Raw genomic sequence first — 21289 nt, 5'->3', positions numbered from 1 at the left:
AATGTTTTATAAAATAAAGTTTATCCAGCAGCGGAAATAAAAGCTTTAAGATGTGAGTCACTCAGATGCTGCAGGAGGGTTTCTACCTCACAATCACTTAATGTTTGACTATCTGACCTTTGACCCCTGACTACAGATTTTATTGTCCAAACTGGGTATTTATGAATGATTCAGAAATGATAATATCAGATGTCAAAGACTGTCCCAATGTTGTGACAGAGGAGAGTTTTTCTAGAGAATGAGGAATTGATGCACAACATGGATATAAAGTGACCAGACAGAGTTTTTATGTTCTATATCTTTGCAATAAATTATTTTCATCATTCAGTATTCCAGGTTTTCCGTAATTAGTTTGTTTTTGATCATCATACATCCGAGTTTCATGTTTTCCTTTATTCATTTTTTAATAAAATCCCTTTTTGTGTCACTACTCTTCTAATGCACAACATGGGTCAAAAATGACTCATATCCATTTTTTAGCTAAGTAGCTTGCTAAGCTAATTAATTAGCTAACTTCTTGGCTAAGCTTGATAAGCAAACTACTTAGCTACCTTCTTGGCTAAGTAGCTTGCTCAGAAAACTACTTAGCTACCTTCTTGGCTAAGTAGCTTGCTAAGCTAACTACTTAACTACCTTCTTGGCAAAGTACCTTGCTAAGCAAACTACTTAGCTACCTTCTTGGCTAAGTAGCTTGCTAAGCTAACTACATAGCTACCTTCTTGGCTAAGTAGCTAGCTAAGCTAACTACTTAGCTACCTTCTTGGCTAAGTAGCTTGCTAAGCTAACTACTTAGCTACCTTCTTGGCTAAGTAGCTTGCTAAGCTAACTACTTAACTACCTTCTTGGCAAAGTACCTTGCTAAGCAAACTACTTAGCTACCTTCTTGGCTAAGTAGCTTGCTAAGCTAACTACTTAGCTACCTTCTTGGCTAAGTAGCTTGCTAAGCTAACTACATAGCTACCTTCTTGGCTAAGTAGCTAGCTAAGCTAACTACTTAGCTACCTTCTTGGCTAAGTAGCTTGCTAAGAAAACTACTTAGCTACCTTCTTGGCTAAGTAGCTTGCTAAGCTAACTACTTAGCTACCTTCTTGGCTAAGTAGCTTTCTAAGAAAATTACTTAGCTACCTTCTTGGCTAAGTAGCTTGCTAAGCTAACTACTTAGCTACCTTCTTGGCTAAGTAGCTTGCTAAGCTAACTACTTAGCTACCTTCTTGGCTAAGTAGCTTGCTAAGCAAACTACTTAGCTAACTTCTTGGATAAGTAGTTAGCTTAGCAAGCTACTTAGCCAAGAACGTAGCTAAGTATTAATACAAAAACGTTTTCTTCATAAAGTATGAGAGGAAAAATGGAAATAATGATCTGTTGTTATCAAAAACAAGATATCTAAAGAATACTTGGAATATTCAATCATAAAATAAGTTGATATCAAAAGATAGAGCACAGAAACACACAGCAGCATTAAATAACAGGAAGGGAATGAATGAGGGTCATTTTAGAGCATGTTGTGCAGTAGAAGGGGGTCAATATGTTGAGCATCGAGGGGTTAATCAACACGCTGTATGCACAGCTGGGACTGCATGAGAGGCGTTCATGGTCAAAGTGTTCCAGCAGCCTGCAGCAGCTGGTATCTTCTCACCTGCACACAGATCATATCGGCTCATCTGAGGCCAAACTAGAACACGTCATCCCAAACAGGATCCTTGGAGTCTGGAGAGGATATAAGGCGGGCCGACTGGACCTCTGCACCTTTGTGAAGACGTGTGAACTCAACAATGAGGGCTGTTGGTTTGCTGCTGCTGCTGCTGGCTCTGTGTGGGTCAGGAGCTCAGGGGGAGCTTCAGGAGACGGAGACCACAAAGACAACCACACCTGACATCTGGGCGGAGGTGAGGGCTCTGAGAGACATGGTGGTGGAGCTCAAGGTGGAGCTGAGGAACGTTCAGGCCGCAGTGACGGACAGTGAGAGCCAGGTGGAGGACCTGAAAGCTGAGCTGATGGTCACCAACGTGTACGTGGAGCTGCTGCAGAGAGAGAACTCAGGTACACTGCAAAAACACACAGAAAAACACTGACACAGATAGACAGATAGATAGATAGATAGATAGATAGATAGATAGATAGATAGATAGATAGATAATAACATAGCATGTGCCATATATTTAGCCTGTGCAGGGTGTGCATACCTACATAACATAATATATTATATGTAAACATGTATAAATATATTTTTATATATATATACACAAGATATGATATAATATGATATATTGTACCAGCATTATATATGCATGAGGCTCAACCTGCTGTAAATAATGTGTTGTGCATGTTAACAGCGTGCTGCTCTGTAATTCACTGTCATTGCATCAACTCCAGAGCTGCAGACCAGACTGAGCAGCAGTGAGTCCAGGATCGACACGCTGGAGAGAGAAAATACAGGTGATGAAGTGTGTCAGTGCTCTGATGAACTGACTGAGAGAAATCAATATGAACATGGACATGAGGATCTATCTATGTTTAACTATGTTTATGTAAAATTTCACAAACAAAATTAAATTTCTGTTTTTCAGTTCAAGAAACTCGACTGACTGCCACCGAGAGCAAAACAAATGACGTAGAAACAGAGAACGCAGGTATTTCACTGACAAACATCATGTTTTTTAACCACAATATTTGAAGCTGTTAAAGCTCTGAAGTCCAGGAGATTTTGGTTCAAATTTGTCAACTTCCTCTGCAATAATTTTTGTCTGTGTTCAGCATCTTTCAGTTTGTCCTTACATCACATGCATGGCTCCTTTTTGTCCACACAAACTTGGCTATCAGTCAGATTTTTCATTTTATTTCAATTAACAAAGCATAAAGCTGCCAGGAACCGAAAATACAAATAAAAGACACAGGTTTCTATGGAATTTTTTTTTTTACCATTCACACACACAAAAACAGCAGAAAAAATAATAAATAATGAAACTGCAAAACGGTCTATTTGCATGTAAATTTAAAAAAAGTAATAGTTTTCATTGTAGGAAGAATTCACATTTTAAAAAATGGTCTAGAAACATAAATGTCACACTGTGAAAGCTCCAATGATTGAACTTTAACTGGCTTTCTCAGCTTGTCTACGTATCATATATAAATAAAGTTATTACTGTCAATAAAACATGTGTATTTTCAATAAATTGATGGACTCCAGAGGGTTAAAGGTTTCATGTACAATAAAGTTGGGACGCTGTAGAAAATAAATAAAACAGAAATAAACTTAGAGAAACAAAAGTTTATCAGTTTAAACATTTTCTGTCTTTAAGTTGTCATGGATATTTACAGCAGTTTTCAGTGTGTTTCTGAGGTAAAATGAGGCTCAACCTGCTGTAAATAATGTGTTGTGCATGTTAACAGCGTGCTGCTCTGTAATTCACTGTCATTGCATCAACTCCAGAGCTGCAGACCAGACTGAGCAGCAGTGAGTCCAGGATCGACACGCTGGAGAGAGAAAATACAGGTGATGAAGTGTGTCAGTGCTCTGATGAATCATTGTGAGCTCCACAATAAATGTTTTATAAAAATCTATATGAACAACAAATCAAACTTCTTCTGTTTTCCAGTCCAAGCTGCAGACCTGATGTCTCTGGAAACTGGACTGACTGCCACCAACAACAGAACCAGTCACCTAGAAACAGAGAATGAAGGTATTTCACTGACAAACATCACCTCCATCTTTTCTGTTTTAGGCTAGTAGATGAAACTGTCGAGGAGGCTCCTTCTGTCAATACAAAGTCCATAGAGAGCTATGGATGGTTTGTTTGTTTTTAAAGTATTCATTCTGTATTATTAGTATAACCAAACATGACTCATCACTTTCATTGCTCACCACACCTTATCAATAGATCTCCATCATTGTTTCTCTGTTTCTGATTGATGCTTTGCTCTCAAACTATATCACCAGATCTACTTAACCATGACTCAGCACTTTTAGATAAAACAACAGCTGTAAACTAGAAAATTTCGCCTGGAGAAATTCTGAAAGGGCCACGGGGGCTACTGCCGGTGTGTGTACACTATGATGAGATTCTTCAGAGATTTATAACAATTAATACTGGTAATGTTATAATCCTATATAATATACAAGGAGCACACCTACAACAAGCATTCCATTTCAAAAATGTATTAATACAGCAACCTATGACCTTTAACCTCAAAATGTGTGTGTGTGTGTGTGTGTGTGTGTGAGAAACGTGTATCTGGAGGAGTGTGCGTGTAGGAGTGTAACTATAATCACATCAAAGCATCAAAGGCTTTGCGGTCGACCAATCAGAGCAGAGCAATCAACAGAATTAACTTCCGCTGTAGAATGTTCCGGCACAGTGACAGCAGCCAGAGGTGGACAGTCTGGAATTTCTGGCCACGAACAGAAAACATTTTTGGCAAAACCATAATACCTATCATTGATCCGACTTCACTTTGAGCGTCCTGAGTTCTTCCTGAACGTCTACATATGTTTTTTGTGAAGAAAAAAGAAAGGAAACAGCTTTGTAAGAGCGATCTGAAAAACTGTTAAATATGCTTGTCTACAGAAATCTTCCTGACGGATACACTCCTCCAGATACACATGCTTCGAACACACACACGCACACACACACACACACATTTTGAGGTTAAAGGTCATAGGTTGCTGTATAAATAAATACTTGTAAAGGAATGCTTGTTGTAGGTGTGCTCCTTGTATATTATATAGTATCATAACATTACTAGTATTAATTGTTATAAATCTCTGAAGAATCCCATCATAGTGTACACACACCGGCAGTAGCCCCTGTGGCCCTTTCAGAACTTACCCAGAGGACATTTTCTAGTATCATTTTACCGTAATATTAGAAAAAGTTGCACCGTATTTATTACAGTAAAGTTCTGGCAACCACAGCTGCTGGTTTTTACCGTAACAACAACAGTTGTTTCCAGTGTACGGGAGCAGTGGTACAGGTAACCAACCGTACGGTCCCTACCTTGGTTTTTGGGTCACGGTTTCGGTTCGGTTTGAACTTCTTCTGACACATTTCCACCATCATGACAGTGAAGCTGTTCAGCTGTTCAGCATCTAGTATTCTCTAGTACGGTTTAATCTCTCCTTTGGGTCATTTACTGAGGTTTCAGGTACATTTATGAGTGTTGCTTTAACAGATAAAATGAGGCTCAACCTGCTGTAAATAATGTGTTGTGCATGTTAACAGCGTGCTGCTCTGTAATTCACTGTCATTGCATCAACTCCAGAGCTGCAGACCAGACTGAGCAGCAGTGAGAGTGAACTTCTCATCAGCAAGACCAGGATCGAGACGCTGGAGAGAGAAAATACAGGTGATGGTTGTACACACACACACACACACACACACACACACACACACACACACACACTACATATAGAATGACTTACACTGACTTTGTTCTGTTCTCAGAGAGGAAGGTGGCCTTTTACACAGGTCTGACTGATTCAGGATTTGTTGGACCATTCAACACAGACACCACACTGAAATACAGCAGAGTCTTCACCAACATCGGCGATGCTTACAATCCATCTACAGGTAATTTACTGCAGCTCACATCAACATGTTTACTCATGTTAATCTACATTTGTTACAGTTTTCATTTTCTGTTCTGTAGGTTTCTTCACAGCTCCAGTCAGAGGGGTCTACTACTTCCAGTTCACTATGTGTGGTCTCCAAGTAGGTTGGATGGGTGTAGAGGTGTACAAGAACAACCAGAGGATCATGCGTAATGCGGAGAATAAGGAAGAGGGAGGTCTTGAATACATGACTAACTCTGTTGTCTTGGAGCTGATGGCAGGAGATGAAATCCGCCTCGTTCTCCCATCAGGCTTTTCTCTCTGGGACAATACAGACAACCAGAACACCTTCAGTGGCTCCCTCCTCTTCACACTGTGAGGATCCTTCAGCTGCTGTCTGACTCCTTATTGGCTACACCAGGGGCACACAGCAAAACCAGGAGTGTTAATTCAACTCACAGTTTAATACAGAGTGTTAAATGTAACACTTTTTCTGAGTTTATATAGTTCTCAGGGATTCTGAGTTAATCATCATAGCTTACTAAAGTCTACGGCCTGGTGCCTAAACTTCTACATTTTGCCAACTTCATGTCATGTTTTGTGTTTCCCTTTCAATTCTAAAACTCCTGAGACATTTCTTTGGTTATTGCTACATTCTGACAAAATCGGATTAATAAATGCTCATTAGGCCCTATTAGTAATAATGGTAGTCTAATTTAGACTTAGTAGGCTGTTTTATCTTCATTGTAAGGTCTAAAATAAGGTTTGTGGCTCCATTCTGACATTTTGTCACTTTTTCTGGCCAACAATGGCTCTTTAGTTAGTAAAGGTTGCCCTAACCCTGGGCTACACTGTGATTTACTGCATGTACCAAATAATGAGATTCTGCATCTGACTTCTCTGTTGTGTCATCACATGAAAGCAACATTGAAATAAATCTATGAAGCATTCAGAAAACAATGTTTAATCCCTGTGATTGTCCACTTTGTTCTCCCTGACGGTTCCTCTCCTCCTTCTCTGTCTCCCTCTACCTCTTCTGTGTGTTCAGACACCAGAGGGGAACACACCAGCTTTATGAATATCATACTTCATATCTGAAACCAGGGGTGATTCTAGGGTCAGAGCTTTAGGGGTGTGTAGTAAATACTACTCTGCCTGCATGAATATAATGTAATTATTATAGTTGCAAAGTCTGCTTCAGGTTAAATCCTCTGTAAAACATGAATAAATACAGCAAAGAAAAACATTTAACTATTTTTATTGTCTACTTTGACAGTAAGACACAACTGAAAAATATCAAATATAAACAAGGAATAAATAACAATTCATTTAAAAAGCCATGGTGAGTGTTTCCACACATACTGGTGTTATACAGTGATTATGTCGTTTGTTTTCACTCTGGTCCGAATGCCGCAGCACTGACAGGGAGTCATGTTTCCATGACGACGGACCAGAAAAAGTGACGTCAAATTTACGTGACTCTCGATTGTTAAAATGAGTCTCTAAAGCAGTGCTTCTCAATTATTTTCTGTTATGCCCCCCCTAGGAAGAAGAAAACCTTTTGCGCCCCCCCACCTCTCCGCCGCCACTATAAATAGTAGAATTTGTCTCTAAAATATGTATAAGACTTATAACAATGGTGTTAGGTGTACCTATATTATATGCATAACATTGTATCCTTACAACAACATAACTTACAACAAAGAATAACTTTATTAACATTGTTTTTTAATGTGTAACAGAAAATATTTAAAGTGCATCACAATGCTTGCAATTTGCAAAATAAAAATATATATTTACTCCTTATTTTCACTGTAAACATATTTTAATTCAGTCCTTCTCTAATAGTTTGATACTGAAAAATAAAATGAAATAAAATCAATAAATAATATATTAAAATCGATCAGCAACATTAACTCAGGAGCACACCATATAAAACAATTTAACCTACAAAACAACAATGACTAAAACAACATGTGCTGATATTTCTTTCATCAGAATGAAGAAGTCTGGATTAATGGCTACAATGAGCACGTTTTGCAGTGCACAGCTTTTCGAAGCGGGGCTTGAAGCACGATATTGCAACTCTCAGCTCCTGCTGGATGTTTAGCTGGGACCTGTACTTGGTCTTCAGTGCAGCAACAGCAGAGAAGCCAGTCTCACAAAGATACGATGTTGCAAAAGGAAGAAGAATGCTCATAGCCCTCTGGCCTAAGAGTGGATACTGCCTCTCTACACTCAGCCAGAACTCACTCAGTTTCTCTGATGTGAACCTCAGTCTCAATGTGGAGTCAGATGTCATGTCAATGAACTGGTCCTCCTCTGCAGAGCTGAAGCCAGTTGGAGCTGGTGCATTGAAAGGATCTCTCAGCCAGTCATACTGGAAACTGTTTTCAGGGAAGTACTTTTTGAAGAATCCCATCAGTGATGAGATATGCTGCTTAATGCATGGAATCACTGAGGTGGCATCATAGTCAGCAGTGTCAACAAATTCATGCAGGTTCTCCAATGAATCAGTATTTCCTTCCTCAAGTCTCCTGCCCCACATTGCAAGCTTTCGAGTGAAAGAGCTGATCTTGTCTGTGACCTGAGGGAGGTGTTTGTCTTTCCCTTCAAGCTGTAGATTTAGTTCATTTAGCTTTCCAAATATGTCACTCAGGTAGGCCAGTCTCACCAGGAAGTTCTCATCTCTACATTTTTCTGCGACTTCATACTTTTGCTCCTGCTCCAAAAACATTATTATTTGCTCTCGGAGTTCAAAAACTCGGGACAAGTTTTCCTGGTGGCAGCCACCTTACTTCACTGTGAAACAACACGGCTTGATGTTCAGCTCCCATCTCGGCACAGATAGCAGAGAAGACTCTTGTTTTTAGTGGTCTGGTCTTTATGAAATTGACGACACTCAAAATGTCAGTCATGACCTCATTTCATTCAGAGGAAAGGTGCTTTGATGCCAGTGCTTCTCTGTGAATAACACAGTGTGTCCACTCAGCATTAGGTGAGGCTTTCTTGATGAGTGCCCCAAGTCCTTTTCTCATCCCTGCCATGGTCTGTGCACCATCACTGCAAACACCAATGCAGTTCTCCCACTTTAGCTCATTCTCAGTCAGGAAGCAGTCCAGCATTTTGAACAGCTCTTCAGCCGTGGCTCTGCCTCTGACACATTTACAAAAAAGTAGATCCTCACACAGGGAGTCTGTCATGTCAAAAGGTACATAAGCAATAAACAAACAGTCTTTGTTGCCGTCAGTTGCTTCATCAGATTGTAAGGCAAAACGTTTGTCTCTGAGTTGATCTACCAGCTGTTCTTGAAGATCGTTAGCAATGTCATGTATTCGTCTGGCCACAGTGTCATTGGACAGTGGGATAGTTTTTAATTTTGCAGCACTTGCGTCCTCCAGCATGACAGAAACCATGTCTAATGCTGCAGGCAGTATCAGCTCCTCTGCTATGGTGTGGGGTTTTTTGCACTGAGCAGTTTGGTAGGCCACCTTATATGATGCTAGCAGTGCTCGCTGGTTTACTGAAGTTGCATTCACAAAGTGGGATGATTGTTGACAATATTGGGAATATTTGCGCTGAAAGAACTCAAGCGGCTTATCAGCATGATTGGGGTGTAATGTGTTTAAGTGACGCCTTCATTTACTTGGCTTCATGCGGTCCGCTGCCAACATTTTTAGACACAGTAAACACACTGGTCTTCCCTCGTTCGCCACCGTTGTCACGGTGAAGCCAAGCGCTACATACGCTGTGTCATATTTCCTCATCTTAGCTTTCGGTCGTTTTTGGTCGTTTGTCGGACCGTCGGTTGTCTCATTATCTCCGTCTCTCTCCGCCTTTCTTTTCATCCCTGTCAAATATTTTTCCATGCTGTCTCTTGGTTTTTTTCCCACTGCGCTTCATATCTCCTGCTCTACGCTGTGAGTAGGCAAAACAAACATACACCATAGAGCTAATACTTACTGCGCACACTCTGACAATGAGAGCGCCACTGCCATCTACTGTAGTGGATGTGCAATTACACTTCATTCTAGTATGGCAGAAAAAAAAAAAAGTTTCACGAGATCACATGTGACCCCCCTGGTAGCGCACCACGCCCCCCCAGGGGGCCGCGCCCCGCTATTTGAGAAGGACTGGTCTAAAGTGACCCGATATGTATGAGTTTTTATGTTCTATATCTCTACAATAAATTAATTTAATCATTCAGTATTCCAGGTTTTCCTCAATTAGTTTGTTTTTGATCATCATACATCCTAGTTTTATCTTTTCCTTTATTCATTTTTTAAAAGAATCCCTTTTTGTGTCACTACTCTTCTAATGCACATCATGGGTCAAAAATGACCCATATCCATGTTTTAACTAAGTAGCTTGCCTAAAAATGCTTAGCGGCTGCTCAAACGTGTCCACAGCATTGTCCATTGTTTTTGTCAGAAAAAAAGACAGTTAGTTAGTTAGTTAGATAGAAGTAATATGGTTTTGACGACCATCTCAAATTTGATGTGAACACAGATTTTATAGTAAAGCGAGGACAACAGAGAATTCATCTTCTCAGGAAACTAAATTCTTTCTCTGTCATTTTTATCAAGCATTTATTGAGAGTCTTTTATGTTTTTCCTTCATCTGTTGGTTTCATTGTCCCTCAGTCAAAGACAGAAACAGCCTGACTGATATTGTGAAGTCCTGCTCTAAGATTACCAGTAAAACTAAGAGACTTAAGTTCCTTTTGCAACCAGCAAATCCTCCGTAAAGCAGAGTGACTTTTATCCTCCTGAGCCATGAATCCTCTCTGTTCCCTTCAGGCCGTTATCACCTTCCTAGGTGGAAAACAAATCCCTTCTCCAAATCATTCGTCCCCCTTGCACTAAGACTTTTACATTCTTCATAGGGTTTTTAATTTATTTTTATCTATTTATTTATTTTTTTCCAATGTGTCCATTCTAAGCTCCATGTTGTCTGATGTGTGTTGTGTCGACTATTTATGTGTTGACTATTTGTTGCTGGCCATGTGGGCCGTATGAACCACGACAACCTGCTGCTCAGAATGAATTGCCCCTTGTGGGATTAATAAAGTTGTTTGAATTTGAATGTGTCTGCAAAAGAAGCAGCTTCCTGCTGTTTGTGTCTCCAGCTCCCTCTAGCAGCTGTCATCCTCTTTATGTCCAGCAGGTGGAAGCAGAGCCTGGACCAGCGGTAGAACCAGGGAGTGTTTCAGGCCTCCTCCCTGCTTCACTCCAGCTTTGTGTTAGTGTAGCAGAGATGAACTGACCTCCCTCATGAGGATCTGAGCCCTGGAGACCAACACCGAGGGGTTGGCCACGTCCAAGCGCTGCTGCAGACCCTCCAGGTTCAGCTGCTCCACCTGATCATAGCTGCTCTTGTATTTTAGATTCCTCAAAGTAACCACCCTTTGCTTACTAGAATATAAGACATGTTTTCAGTTATTTCACACTTTTTTGTGAAGTACATAATTCCACATGTGTTCATTCATAGTTTTGATGAATCTACAATGTAAATAGTCATGAAAATAAAGGAAACGCATTGAATGAGAAGGTGTGTCCAAACTTTTGGCCTGTACTGTACATAACTTGTTACCATCCCCCCCTCCCCCCACACACACACACGCACACACACACAAGCACACACACACAAGCACACACACACACACACACCACACACACACACACACACACACAAGCACACACACACACACACACATACACACACACACACACACACACCACACCCACGCAGCACCACCTACTTTCCATCTCACACACCTGTTTTCATCCCTATATTGTGTGAAGACAGGCTCTTTATATTTGACTTTGAAGTGTTTAATGTTTGAACATTGTTTTAATTCTTCACACATCCCATTCCATATTTTTACTCCGCTGAATGAAATGCAAAACCTTTTTTCTATGATATATATCAGTGTTTCCCACACATAGACCATTCTGCACCGCCACAGAATAGAGACCGACCGCCACTAAATGATTCTGTTTTTTTTTTCCTCTCTAGGGGATTAAAAAAACTGTAACGTCTGTAACGTTAGCCAACACACAGAAAACACATTCACATGAATAAATAACTGTTTTAAATGAAGCGGGCCGGTCTCTGAGCTGCCAACACTCTCCGGTAACGTTAAGGCTTATTGATGGTTTCCTTAAATGCCGTTAACGGGACGAGAGCAGTCAAAGCGGCTGCTTCAAGCTAGCTACATCCAGGGTAGGTTCGCTTCCTGTTTTCAAAGTAAAAGCACAAATTCTAACGTTATAAAGGGCAACGGGCGTTTTATTTTTTGTGAATGTAACCGGAAGTGTGTTGCTCACGACGGCTAGCTTGAGTAGCACAACCAAATAGTAAACAGCTGGTATTTAGACAAATGAACGAGGCACTGGGGATCTAAACGGCTACTTTCTCACCTAAAAGGGTTTAAAATGATAATAAAGTGATATATTTAAAGAATTTAGGACTTTACAGCCCTAATATTTGAGATAGACTACTATGCCCACAGTCGAATCAAAAAGAATAGACCACATTTTTTAAGTTATTATGAATATTATTATTGTTGTAGTTATCAGTCGTTTTTTTTTTCACGGCAAAAACGGCCTCGTCAAGAGGACAAGGAGCAGCATGAGGAGGTGTCAGTGTGAAACAAAGCTGAACAGTCACATGGCTGGTAAACGTTAATTAATCTGAATGTTGTATAGGCAGGGCCGGCTCTAGCCCATTTGGTGCCCTAGGCGAGATCCATTCGTGTTGAATAGCTCCACTTGCTGTTTCACGGAGGGTGGAACAAAAAATGTGCTTAACTGTGTTAAGCTAGCGTTGCTTTATTTCAACCTCGCTAGCAAGCCAATGCAAATGAAAAGTTTTCACACAAAACGGCATTTAAAAAATGGTCGGGACTTCTTCTCCTCCTCCTCTTTTTCTTCTCCTTCGATACTGCGCACCGGAGAGCTTTGTCGGCCGTTTCATCTTGCAGGATATATTAAAACATAACCTGTCTGTCACTTGACATGACCTGACCTCTGTAACAGCGATCTGACCGTCTAAAGGGGGGCAAGGCAATGACCACACGTCACGTGACTCAGCACCACAAGTGACAAAATGTCATTGTTTATCTGTTTCTTTATTTTGTTAATATTTATTATTTTCAAGACAAAACACGAAGGGAGGGTGACAATGGGCATCGAAAATTATTATTGTTTTTTTTTTCTCCCTCGAGGGTGACTGGCGGCGCCCCTCCAGCAGATGGCACTCTAGGCGACCGCCTATGTCGCCCATGCCTAGAGCCGGCCCTGTTTATAGGCATCAAACAGTGGTGCTGAGGGAGAAATAGAGGAGGACAGCAGACTAAATGCTCCTGTAAGACAGGCAGCTGCTGAAACAACAGCTGAGGTGAAACAGAGAAGTTTAGACTTTAAATAAATAAATAAAAACGAGTGAGGAAAGTAGCCTATTTTAATTCTGATTTGTCTGTGGCTGTTTTTTTGCTGTTTCTCAAGCAAGACTATCCATAAATGGGCCTGAACCCAAGGAGGTCCCTGATGAAGAGACTTGAGTTGTTTTTCAGGAAGCCAAGAAAAATGAGGTGTTCTGATAGGACATGAAGCTGAGCACTAAACAGAATCTGAATCAGGCTTTGTTCCTTAGGTAGTTTCTTTATTTTATTTGTGTTAATATATTTTATTTTTTACATTATTTTACCAAAAAAGTTAGAACAGGTTATTGGTTGAGGTAGGTCTTAAGTTAATTATTTGAAATAAAAACCTCCAATTGACCTATGGCTAAGCCCCGCCCCCTCCACTCACTCGGACAAACTGTCAACATTCGGTGACGGTTGCTATGGCAGCTGTGACAGTCAGAGAAATTTCACAGGAGGCAATTAATCACTTTTGGAGACAGAAAAATGAAATATCATCTGGAAGTCACCAAAAGGGCCTTCATTAACAGGTTAGAGGTTTCCACTCGTCTTTTCACCCCACTGACACCGCTCATTCTGCTGCTTGTTGTAAACAAACAGAGATCGCTAAGCTAACACCTCCTGCAGCAGCAGCACATACACACTGTACTGCTACAGAGCTAACTGTTAGCCTGTTAGCACATACACACTGTACTGCTACAGAGCTAACTGTTAGCCTGTTAGCACATACACACTGTACTGCTACAAAGCTAACTGTTAGCCTGTTAACACATACACACTGTACTGCTACAGAGCTAACTGTTAGCCTGTTAGCACATACACACTGTACTGCTACAGAGCTAACTGTTAGCCTGTTAGCACATACACACTGTACTGCTACAGAGCTAACTGTTAGCCTGTTAGCACATACACACTGTACTGCTACAGAGCTAGCTGTGTAGCCTGTTAGCACATACACACTGTACTGCTACAGAGCTAACTGTGTAGCCTGTTAGCACATACACACTGTACTGCTACAGAGCTAGCTGTTAGCCTGTTAGCACATACACACTGTACTGCTACAGAGCTAACTGTTAGCCTGTTAGCACATACACACTGTACTGCTACAGAGCGAGCTGTGTAGCCTGTTAGCACATACACACTGTACTGCTACAGAGCTAACTGTGTAGCCTGTTAGCACATACACACTGTACTGCTACAGAGCTAACTGTTAGCCTGTTAGCACATACACACTGTACTGCTACAGAGCTAACTGTTAGCGTGTTAGCACATATACACTGTACTGCTACAGAGCTAACTGTGTAGCCTGTTAGCACATACACACTGTACTGCTACAGAGCTAGCTGTGTAGCCTGTTAGCACATACACACTGTACTGCTACAGAGCTAACTGTTAGCCTGTTAGCACATACACACTGTACTGCTACAGAGCTAACTGTTAGCCTGTTAGCACTGTGCTACTGTGCAGCACTGCTGCTGCTCTGTTGCACGTCACTATCGTCTCCTCCCACTATCGTCCCCTCCCACTATAGTCTCCTCCCACTATCGTCCCCTCCCACTATAGTCTCCTCCCACTATAGTCTCCTCCCACTATAGTCTCCTCCCACTATCGTCCCCTCCCACTATCGTCTCCTCCCACTATCGTCCCCTCCCACTATAGTCTCCTCCCACTATAGTCTCCTCCCACTATCGTCTCCTCCCACTATAGTCTCCTCCCACTATCGTCCCCTCCCACTATAGTCTCCTCCCACTATCGTCTCCTCCCACTATAGTCTCCTCCCACTATCGTCCCCTCCCACTATCGTCTCCTCCCACTATCGTCCCCTCCCACTATAGTCTCCTCCCACTATCGTCTCCTCCCACTATAGTCTCCTCCCACTATCGTCTCCTCCCACTATAGTCTCCTCCCACTATCGTCCCCTCCCACTATAGTCTCCTCCCACTATCGTCTCCTCCCACTATAGTCTCCTCCCACTATCGTCCCCTCCCACTATCGTCTCCTCCCACTATCGTCCCCTCCCACTATCGTCCCCTCCCACTATCGTCTCCTCCCTTCTCGTTCTGCGACACCAGTCTGCACTATGAATGGGCAGGAATATCACTTTGCCTTCCCAGGATCACTATGAACGCCCAAAGGTGAAAAGATGGCACAGATCTTTCCGGCAATATAGCGGGACATTTGCAGGACCACACTATGAAAGGGGCTATTGACAGCACTAGCATGCTGATGTCTACCAAGTAAGCACCAAGTAAGTATTTGGTCATAAATTCAACAAATTGATATGAAATTTGACCTGCTAATGGTGCTAATAAGAAGTTAGTGGGTCACCAAGGTAAATGGAATTAATCATCCTGGAACCATCGACGTCTACGTAAAGTTTCAACACAATCCATGATGTAGTGAGGAAATGTTGACCAGATTAGAAGAAGTGATGATATTGTGTTTACCTTTTCTTTAGGAAGCTGCCATTCAAACAGGATGCAGAAGAAGACATCCTGTGAATTTCCCTGTGGAGATTTCAGAGTTTCATTTCATTAGTCCATTGCAATGTATCCATTGAGCTTTCACAGCTTTAAATACAAATCATAACTTATGTCATGACATTAATAAAACCTCAGACTATTCAACAAAGTAATGATCTACTGAAAACCGCCACACCATATCTACTCACTGTTGAATCTTTCTCCATGACTTTGGATCACATTCTGAGGTCCATCTGTCAATCACATCATCAAGACGATGCTGTGGGACATTGTTGACCCTGTCGGTGTGAGCCTCCTCATGAATGTCCTGACAAATCAACAAGTAAGTAAGTCAACTTCATTTATATAGCACCTTTCACAGACACAAGTCACAAAGTGCTTCACATAGAAATCATACACATAACATAAAAATGTACATTCAAGTTTTAAAAGACCAAAACAACAGCAATTTAAACAACCATAGCAGTCCCGAAACAATGAATCAAAAGCCTGAAGAAATAAAAATGTCTTCAGTTGGCTTCTAAAAGTGACAACAGAATCTAGTGAGCAGTGAGGGAGGGAGGCTGTTCCATGGGAGCAACAGCCTAGAAAGCTCCATCACCTCTGGTTCTAAGACGGGTGGTGGAACCATAAACAAGTACAGCTGATGATGACATCATTAACCCGGCCATCACTGTCTGAACTGGATGTTTTTAGTTGGTACCTCATTAGCCGTGCATGTTGCATATGAACAGTTTCCTCCTGCGAAGATGTTTCTAATGTTCAGATCATCAGTGGTGTCTGGAAGAAGAATAAAAGGTGAACCTCCTGGTGAAACCATTCACTGCATTCACATGATGTAATGACTGATAACAGAAAGGTAGTTACCTTGTGGCAGGTGAACAGGTAGCGGCCCAGAGGGATGAGTCTCCTCTCCATGTCCCAGCTGGCCCTGCTCTCCACATCCAAAGGACCAGAGCCTCTTTGAGTCTGTCATCACCAGCGTGTGATGTCCAAAAACAACATTTTACTGTCATCAGAGTTATGAACACATGAAATATTTGATTCAGTGATATTCTGTCCTCAGAATGATTATAAAAGGTGATATACTGTACCGTCCACATGCAATCCTGGTGACCTTTGACCCCCAGAGCTGTGCAACAAGCCGAGGTGGTGGCTGGTTGCTGAATGAGTTGTGGCCAAGCGGTCCATACTGACCAGAGCCAGATGTAAACACTGCTCCATCCTGAGGAAGAAACCAGAGCAGCCTCATTTAACTTCATTCATTCATTATCCTCAACCGCTTATCCTAACCACAGCAATTAAAGTCAACAATTACCTTTAATCTCCATGTTGTGACTGATTCTCCATAATTCCATTTGTATATGAGAAAGAGTACAATTAAGAATGGTACCTTTGTTAAAACAGCAGTGTGGTCCTTTCCACAGGAAATGTGAATGGTTTTCTTCATGTTCAGGTTATGAACAGGAGTTGGTGTCTGTCTGTCTGCAGAAAGACATTAAAGGAAAAGAAACATTTAGGTTTGCATGTCATGGAAATGGTATAACTACATTTTAAATGCTACCACTGTATTTGTATTGCTTGTAAAATGAATCTGTAAAAGTCTGCAGAAAGAGACAAGGTGAATATAAATCCTGCTTGTAGCTCCAGTACCTGTCATGTGTCCCAGGCTGAATTAATTACATTTATGGACATTTGATGAACTCCTCATTCATTGGGGCACATAGAAGAAGAAGATTACTTTTATTAATCCCACAATGGGGAAATTCAACCTCTGCATTTAACCCTTTATCCTTTTACACACAAGTGAACACACCATGCAAGGAGCAGTGGGCAGCACATTACTGCCCCGGGGAGCTGTGGGGGGGTTAGGTGCCTTGCTCAAGGGCACTTCAGTCCTAGACCTGTCTGTAACCGGGATTCGAACCGGCAACTCTCCAGTTGCAAGCCCGATTCCTAACCTCTAGGCCACAGACTGCCCTTTATATCATATATTATTATTATAGCTGCTAGCATGTTTGTGGTGACGTGTTATTTAATGTGGTGGTGAGATAGAACGATGGTTTGAAGGACAGTCGGTTCCCAAGGCCCCTGAATTAACCAGATAAAAACAATATGTGAAAGAAATATCAAACTTGTGATGGGAAGTTAGTGTCAACCTATGCCCTCTAGTGGCGGAAGAATTCAAGCTTTATTATTTTATTTACAGATATGTTTTTAATGTTTTTAAATTGATTAAAGCAATACACCGTTTTTGTATTTCATCATTTTATTCTGACAATCAGAAGGGATATCTTACACACACACACACACACACACACACACATATATATATATATATACATATATACATATATATATGTATATATGTATATATGTATATATATACATATATACATATATATATGTATATATGTATGAACGCATCCAGTCTATTATTAAAGAGTTTTTCTAATGTTTTGTAAAATTGTGGAAGTAAGGAGACAGGTCTGTAGTTGTTGAAGTGATGTTTGTTCCCACTTTAGTCCAGTGGAATAACCTTGGCTATATTTAAATATATATAAAAAAGACCAGTGTGAAAAGACAAATTACAGATGTGTGTTAACGGCTTAATGATCCCCTCAATCACTTCTTCACAAGTGCCACATCAATGTCATTACAATCACTAGATTTTCTGTTTTTACATTTTTTAACAATGTCAAGTATTTATTTTTCTTCTACTTCTTTAAGAAACATTGTGTGTGGATTCCTCTCTATTAACACATCCATATTATTTTATTAAGTGCCCCTGGATCAGGTATTTTTTCTGACAGGTCAGGCCCAATATTCACTAAAAAAGTGTTTAATTTATCTGCCACATCACTCACGTTACAGATTACATTTTCTTTATAAAAAAGTATTCAGGATAGTCACTTTGCTTTGTGCCACTTCTTATAATCCTGTTCAATGTATCCCACATTCCTTTGATATTGTTTGTGTTATCATCTAATTTTCTCCTGAAGTAATCCTTCTGGCTCATTCTTATAACATGTGTTAACTTATTTTTAAATCTTTTGTATCTATTTTCAGCCTCATTGGTTCTCAGTCTCATGAACTCTCTATACAGAGCATTCTTCTTTCTGCAGGCGTGTTTTAACCCTTTTGTTATTATTATTTATATTATAGTTATAGTTAGTTATATTAATAGTTGCTCTATTTTGGGTTTCTTGTATTTTCTTTTTTTGGACAGTTTTTATTGTACAATTCCGTAAATACACTCAAAAATATATCATATGCCTTGTCCACATGATTTTCCCGATAGACTACCTCCTAACTGAGCACCAGTATTAATGATTGTCCTCTGTGACTTCAACAAAGGAAACTGTTACATTTTATTTGAATAATTATAAGAAGGCAGATAGACAATGTGTTTTTCTTCCTTTTGATTCCTGGACCATCAGCACTGGATCCCCTCAAGCTGCACCTCCTCTTCTCCCTGTACACCAACAGCTGCACCTCCTCTTCTCCCTGTACACCAACAGCTGCACCTCCTCTTCTCCCTGTACACCTACAGCTGCACCTCCTCTTCTCCCTCTACACCAACAGCTGCACCTCCTCTTCTCCCTGTACACCAACAGCTGCACCTCCTCTTCTCCCTGTACACCAACAGCTGCACCTCCTCTTCTCCCTGTACACCAACAGCTGCACCTCCTCTTCTCCCTGTACACCAACAGCTGCACCTCCTCTTCTCCCTGTACACCAACAGCTGCACCTCCTCTTCTCCCTGTACACCAACAGCTGCACCTCCTCTTCTCCCTGTACACCAACAGTTGCACCTCCTCTTCTCCCTGTACACCAACAGCTGCACCTCCTCTTCTCCCTCTACACCAACAGCTGCACCTCCTCTTCTCCCTGTACACCAACAGCTGCACCTCCTCTTCTCCCTGTACACCAGCAGCTGCACCTCCTCTTCTCCCTCTACACCAACAGCTGCACCTCCTCTTCTCCCTCTACACCAACAGCTGCACCTCCTCTTCTCCCTCTACACCAACAGCTGCACCTCCTCTTCTCCCTCTACACCAGCAGCTGCACCTCCTCTCACCAGCCCATCAAGCTCCTTGTTGGTGGACGACACCTCCCTCATGGACTCCTCGTGGTGGGGAGGAGTGGGCCTACAGGTGGGAGAACAACAAAGCAGAATGATTTTATTTACTGCAGTCAGTTATTTAAAAAATAAGACCAAAAACATGACACAAACATGGTCAGCAGTCAGGTCTGTAATCACCTTTATTTGACAACGGCGGTCTCATGACTTTTTTGAAAACTCCATAAAACTGGGCCCTCTCACAAAAGGTCCCCCAGCGGGTCTTCAGCTCAGGTATGAAGTGAGAGTTACCTTGATTGAGGATCCTCTGCAGTTCATCCATTATCTGCCACAGAACGACAGGTAGAAAAATATCTTTGAAAAATAAAATATCAGTGTGTAAACTAATGTCTTACTACTACGATCTTATCAAACATAAACTTAAATTGATTTGATTTAATTACATGATCCAGTCCTCTGAAGCAGGGATGTGCTTGAAGAACTTTGGTAGGTCTGTCCTGCTCTTTCATAACATCAGAGTCAATGTAAGCCCGTCTTGCTCGGTGTTCAAGGTCCAAGAGCTGGGCAGCATCCTTCTTGTTGGGTCTGGGCCTGGATTTATAGCTCCTGCAGAACCTTGTAGTGTCTCGCCTGCTTCTGTGGGCTGTCAGTAGTTTCAGGCCCTCCTGTTGAAATGAATTTACTATCAATATTTCTACCATTACAGTTTTAAGAAATATAACAAAACAAATACCCAACGTATAATGAATTAATAGTTAATGATAACTCACAATCATTAAAAAAAAATGTAAATATAAAATTAAACTAAAGCATTCCCCCTTGTCAATACTAGTAGTAGTTTTAACACCAAAACACAATCTCAATTTGTGCTGTTACCATCCACCTTTCACCCTCTGGGAAACTCGACTGTGGTGGTTTGTCCAAGATTATAGTTGAAGCATTGGACTCATCAGCGGATGACTCCAGGCTGCTGCTACTCTCAAAGCTAATGTCCCGTCGCTTCTTTCTCCAAGGAGTTGCTGCCTGCTTCTTTTTGGCCGGTGTCACATTCTGCACCCTTTTCAAAAAGCTGCTTCTTCACAGATTCCTGACAAAACACAAAACATGGAGTGTAAAAACCACATTACTCAAAATGAAATTAAACACACAAGTTCTTGTCCTAAATAAAGCATATCCTCCTACCCACTCAGCTCCACCGACTCCAGACCTGTCCCGCAGCATTGGGTAGTACTCAATGAGACACTTAGCCATAACAGTTAGCTCACGGCTGTCTGGATGCTGGAAATCATCCCCTGCAGCTCTCTTGATGGCAGTCATGCTTGTTACTGTATTTGTTATTAAGCGACAGCGAAGCTCTTTGGAAAGTGAACAGACCTCTTCTTGTCCAACACGTTGTTTTTTAAAATAGGTGGTTCTGGACTGCTGCAGCTCTGTGTCTGTGTATACAACATACTGCAGGCTTAAACCATGTAGGGGTGGCTGTGGCTCAGTTGGGAGAGTTGGTTGGCCCCCAACCGAAGGGTTGGTGGTTCGATCCCTGACCATGGCAGCCTACATGTATCCTTGAGCAAGATACTGAACCCCAAATTGCTCCCGATGTGCTGTGTTCATCGGTGTGTGAATGAATTCCCAATGGTGGCAGGTGGGACCGTTTAGGGTAGCCTCTGCCACCAGTATGAATGTATGTGTGAAAGGGTGAATGAGTCAGTCTGTAGTGTAAAGAGCTTTGAGTGGTCGCAAAGCGACTA

At 41.4% G+C, this 21289-nt stretch overlaps 1 protein-coding gene across 1 annotated transcript; it reads right to left on the bottom strand.

Annotated features, from left to right (window-relative positions):
- Positions 1–15408: 15408 nt before the first annotated feature.
- LOC131992544 (E3 ISG15--protein ligase HERC5-like) lies at positions 15409–16444 on the bottom strand. The gene is made up of 4 exons (XM_059358156.1): positions 16325–16444; positions 16161–16237; positions 15646–15764; positions 15409–15481 (listed from the first exon to the last, which is right to left on the bottom strand). Exons 1-4 carry the CDS (start codon positions 16431–16433, stop codon positions 15418–15420), a joined length of 369 nt encoding a protein of 122 aa, XP_059214139.1. The 5' UTR covers positions 16434–16444; the 3' UTR covers positions 15409–15417.
- Positions 16445–21289: the final 4845 nt, after the last annotated feature.

Source organism: Centropristis striata, chromosome 19 (assembly GCF_030273125.1).
Source record: "Centropristis striata isolate RG_2023a ecotype Rhode Island chromosome 19, C.striata_1.0, whole genome shotgun sequence".
NCBI classification, from domain to species: Eukaryota; Metazoa; Chordata; class Actinopteri; order Perciformes; family Serranidae; genus Centropristis; species Centropristis striata.
Note: the sequence above shows the minus strand (reverse complement) of the source record. Positions and strands in the feature narration are given on the sequence as shown.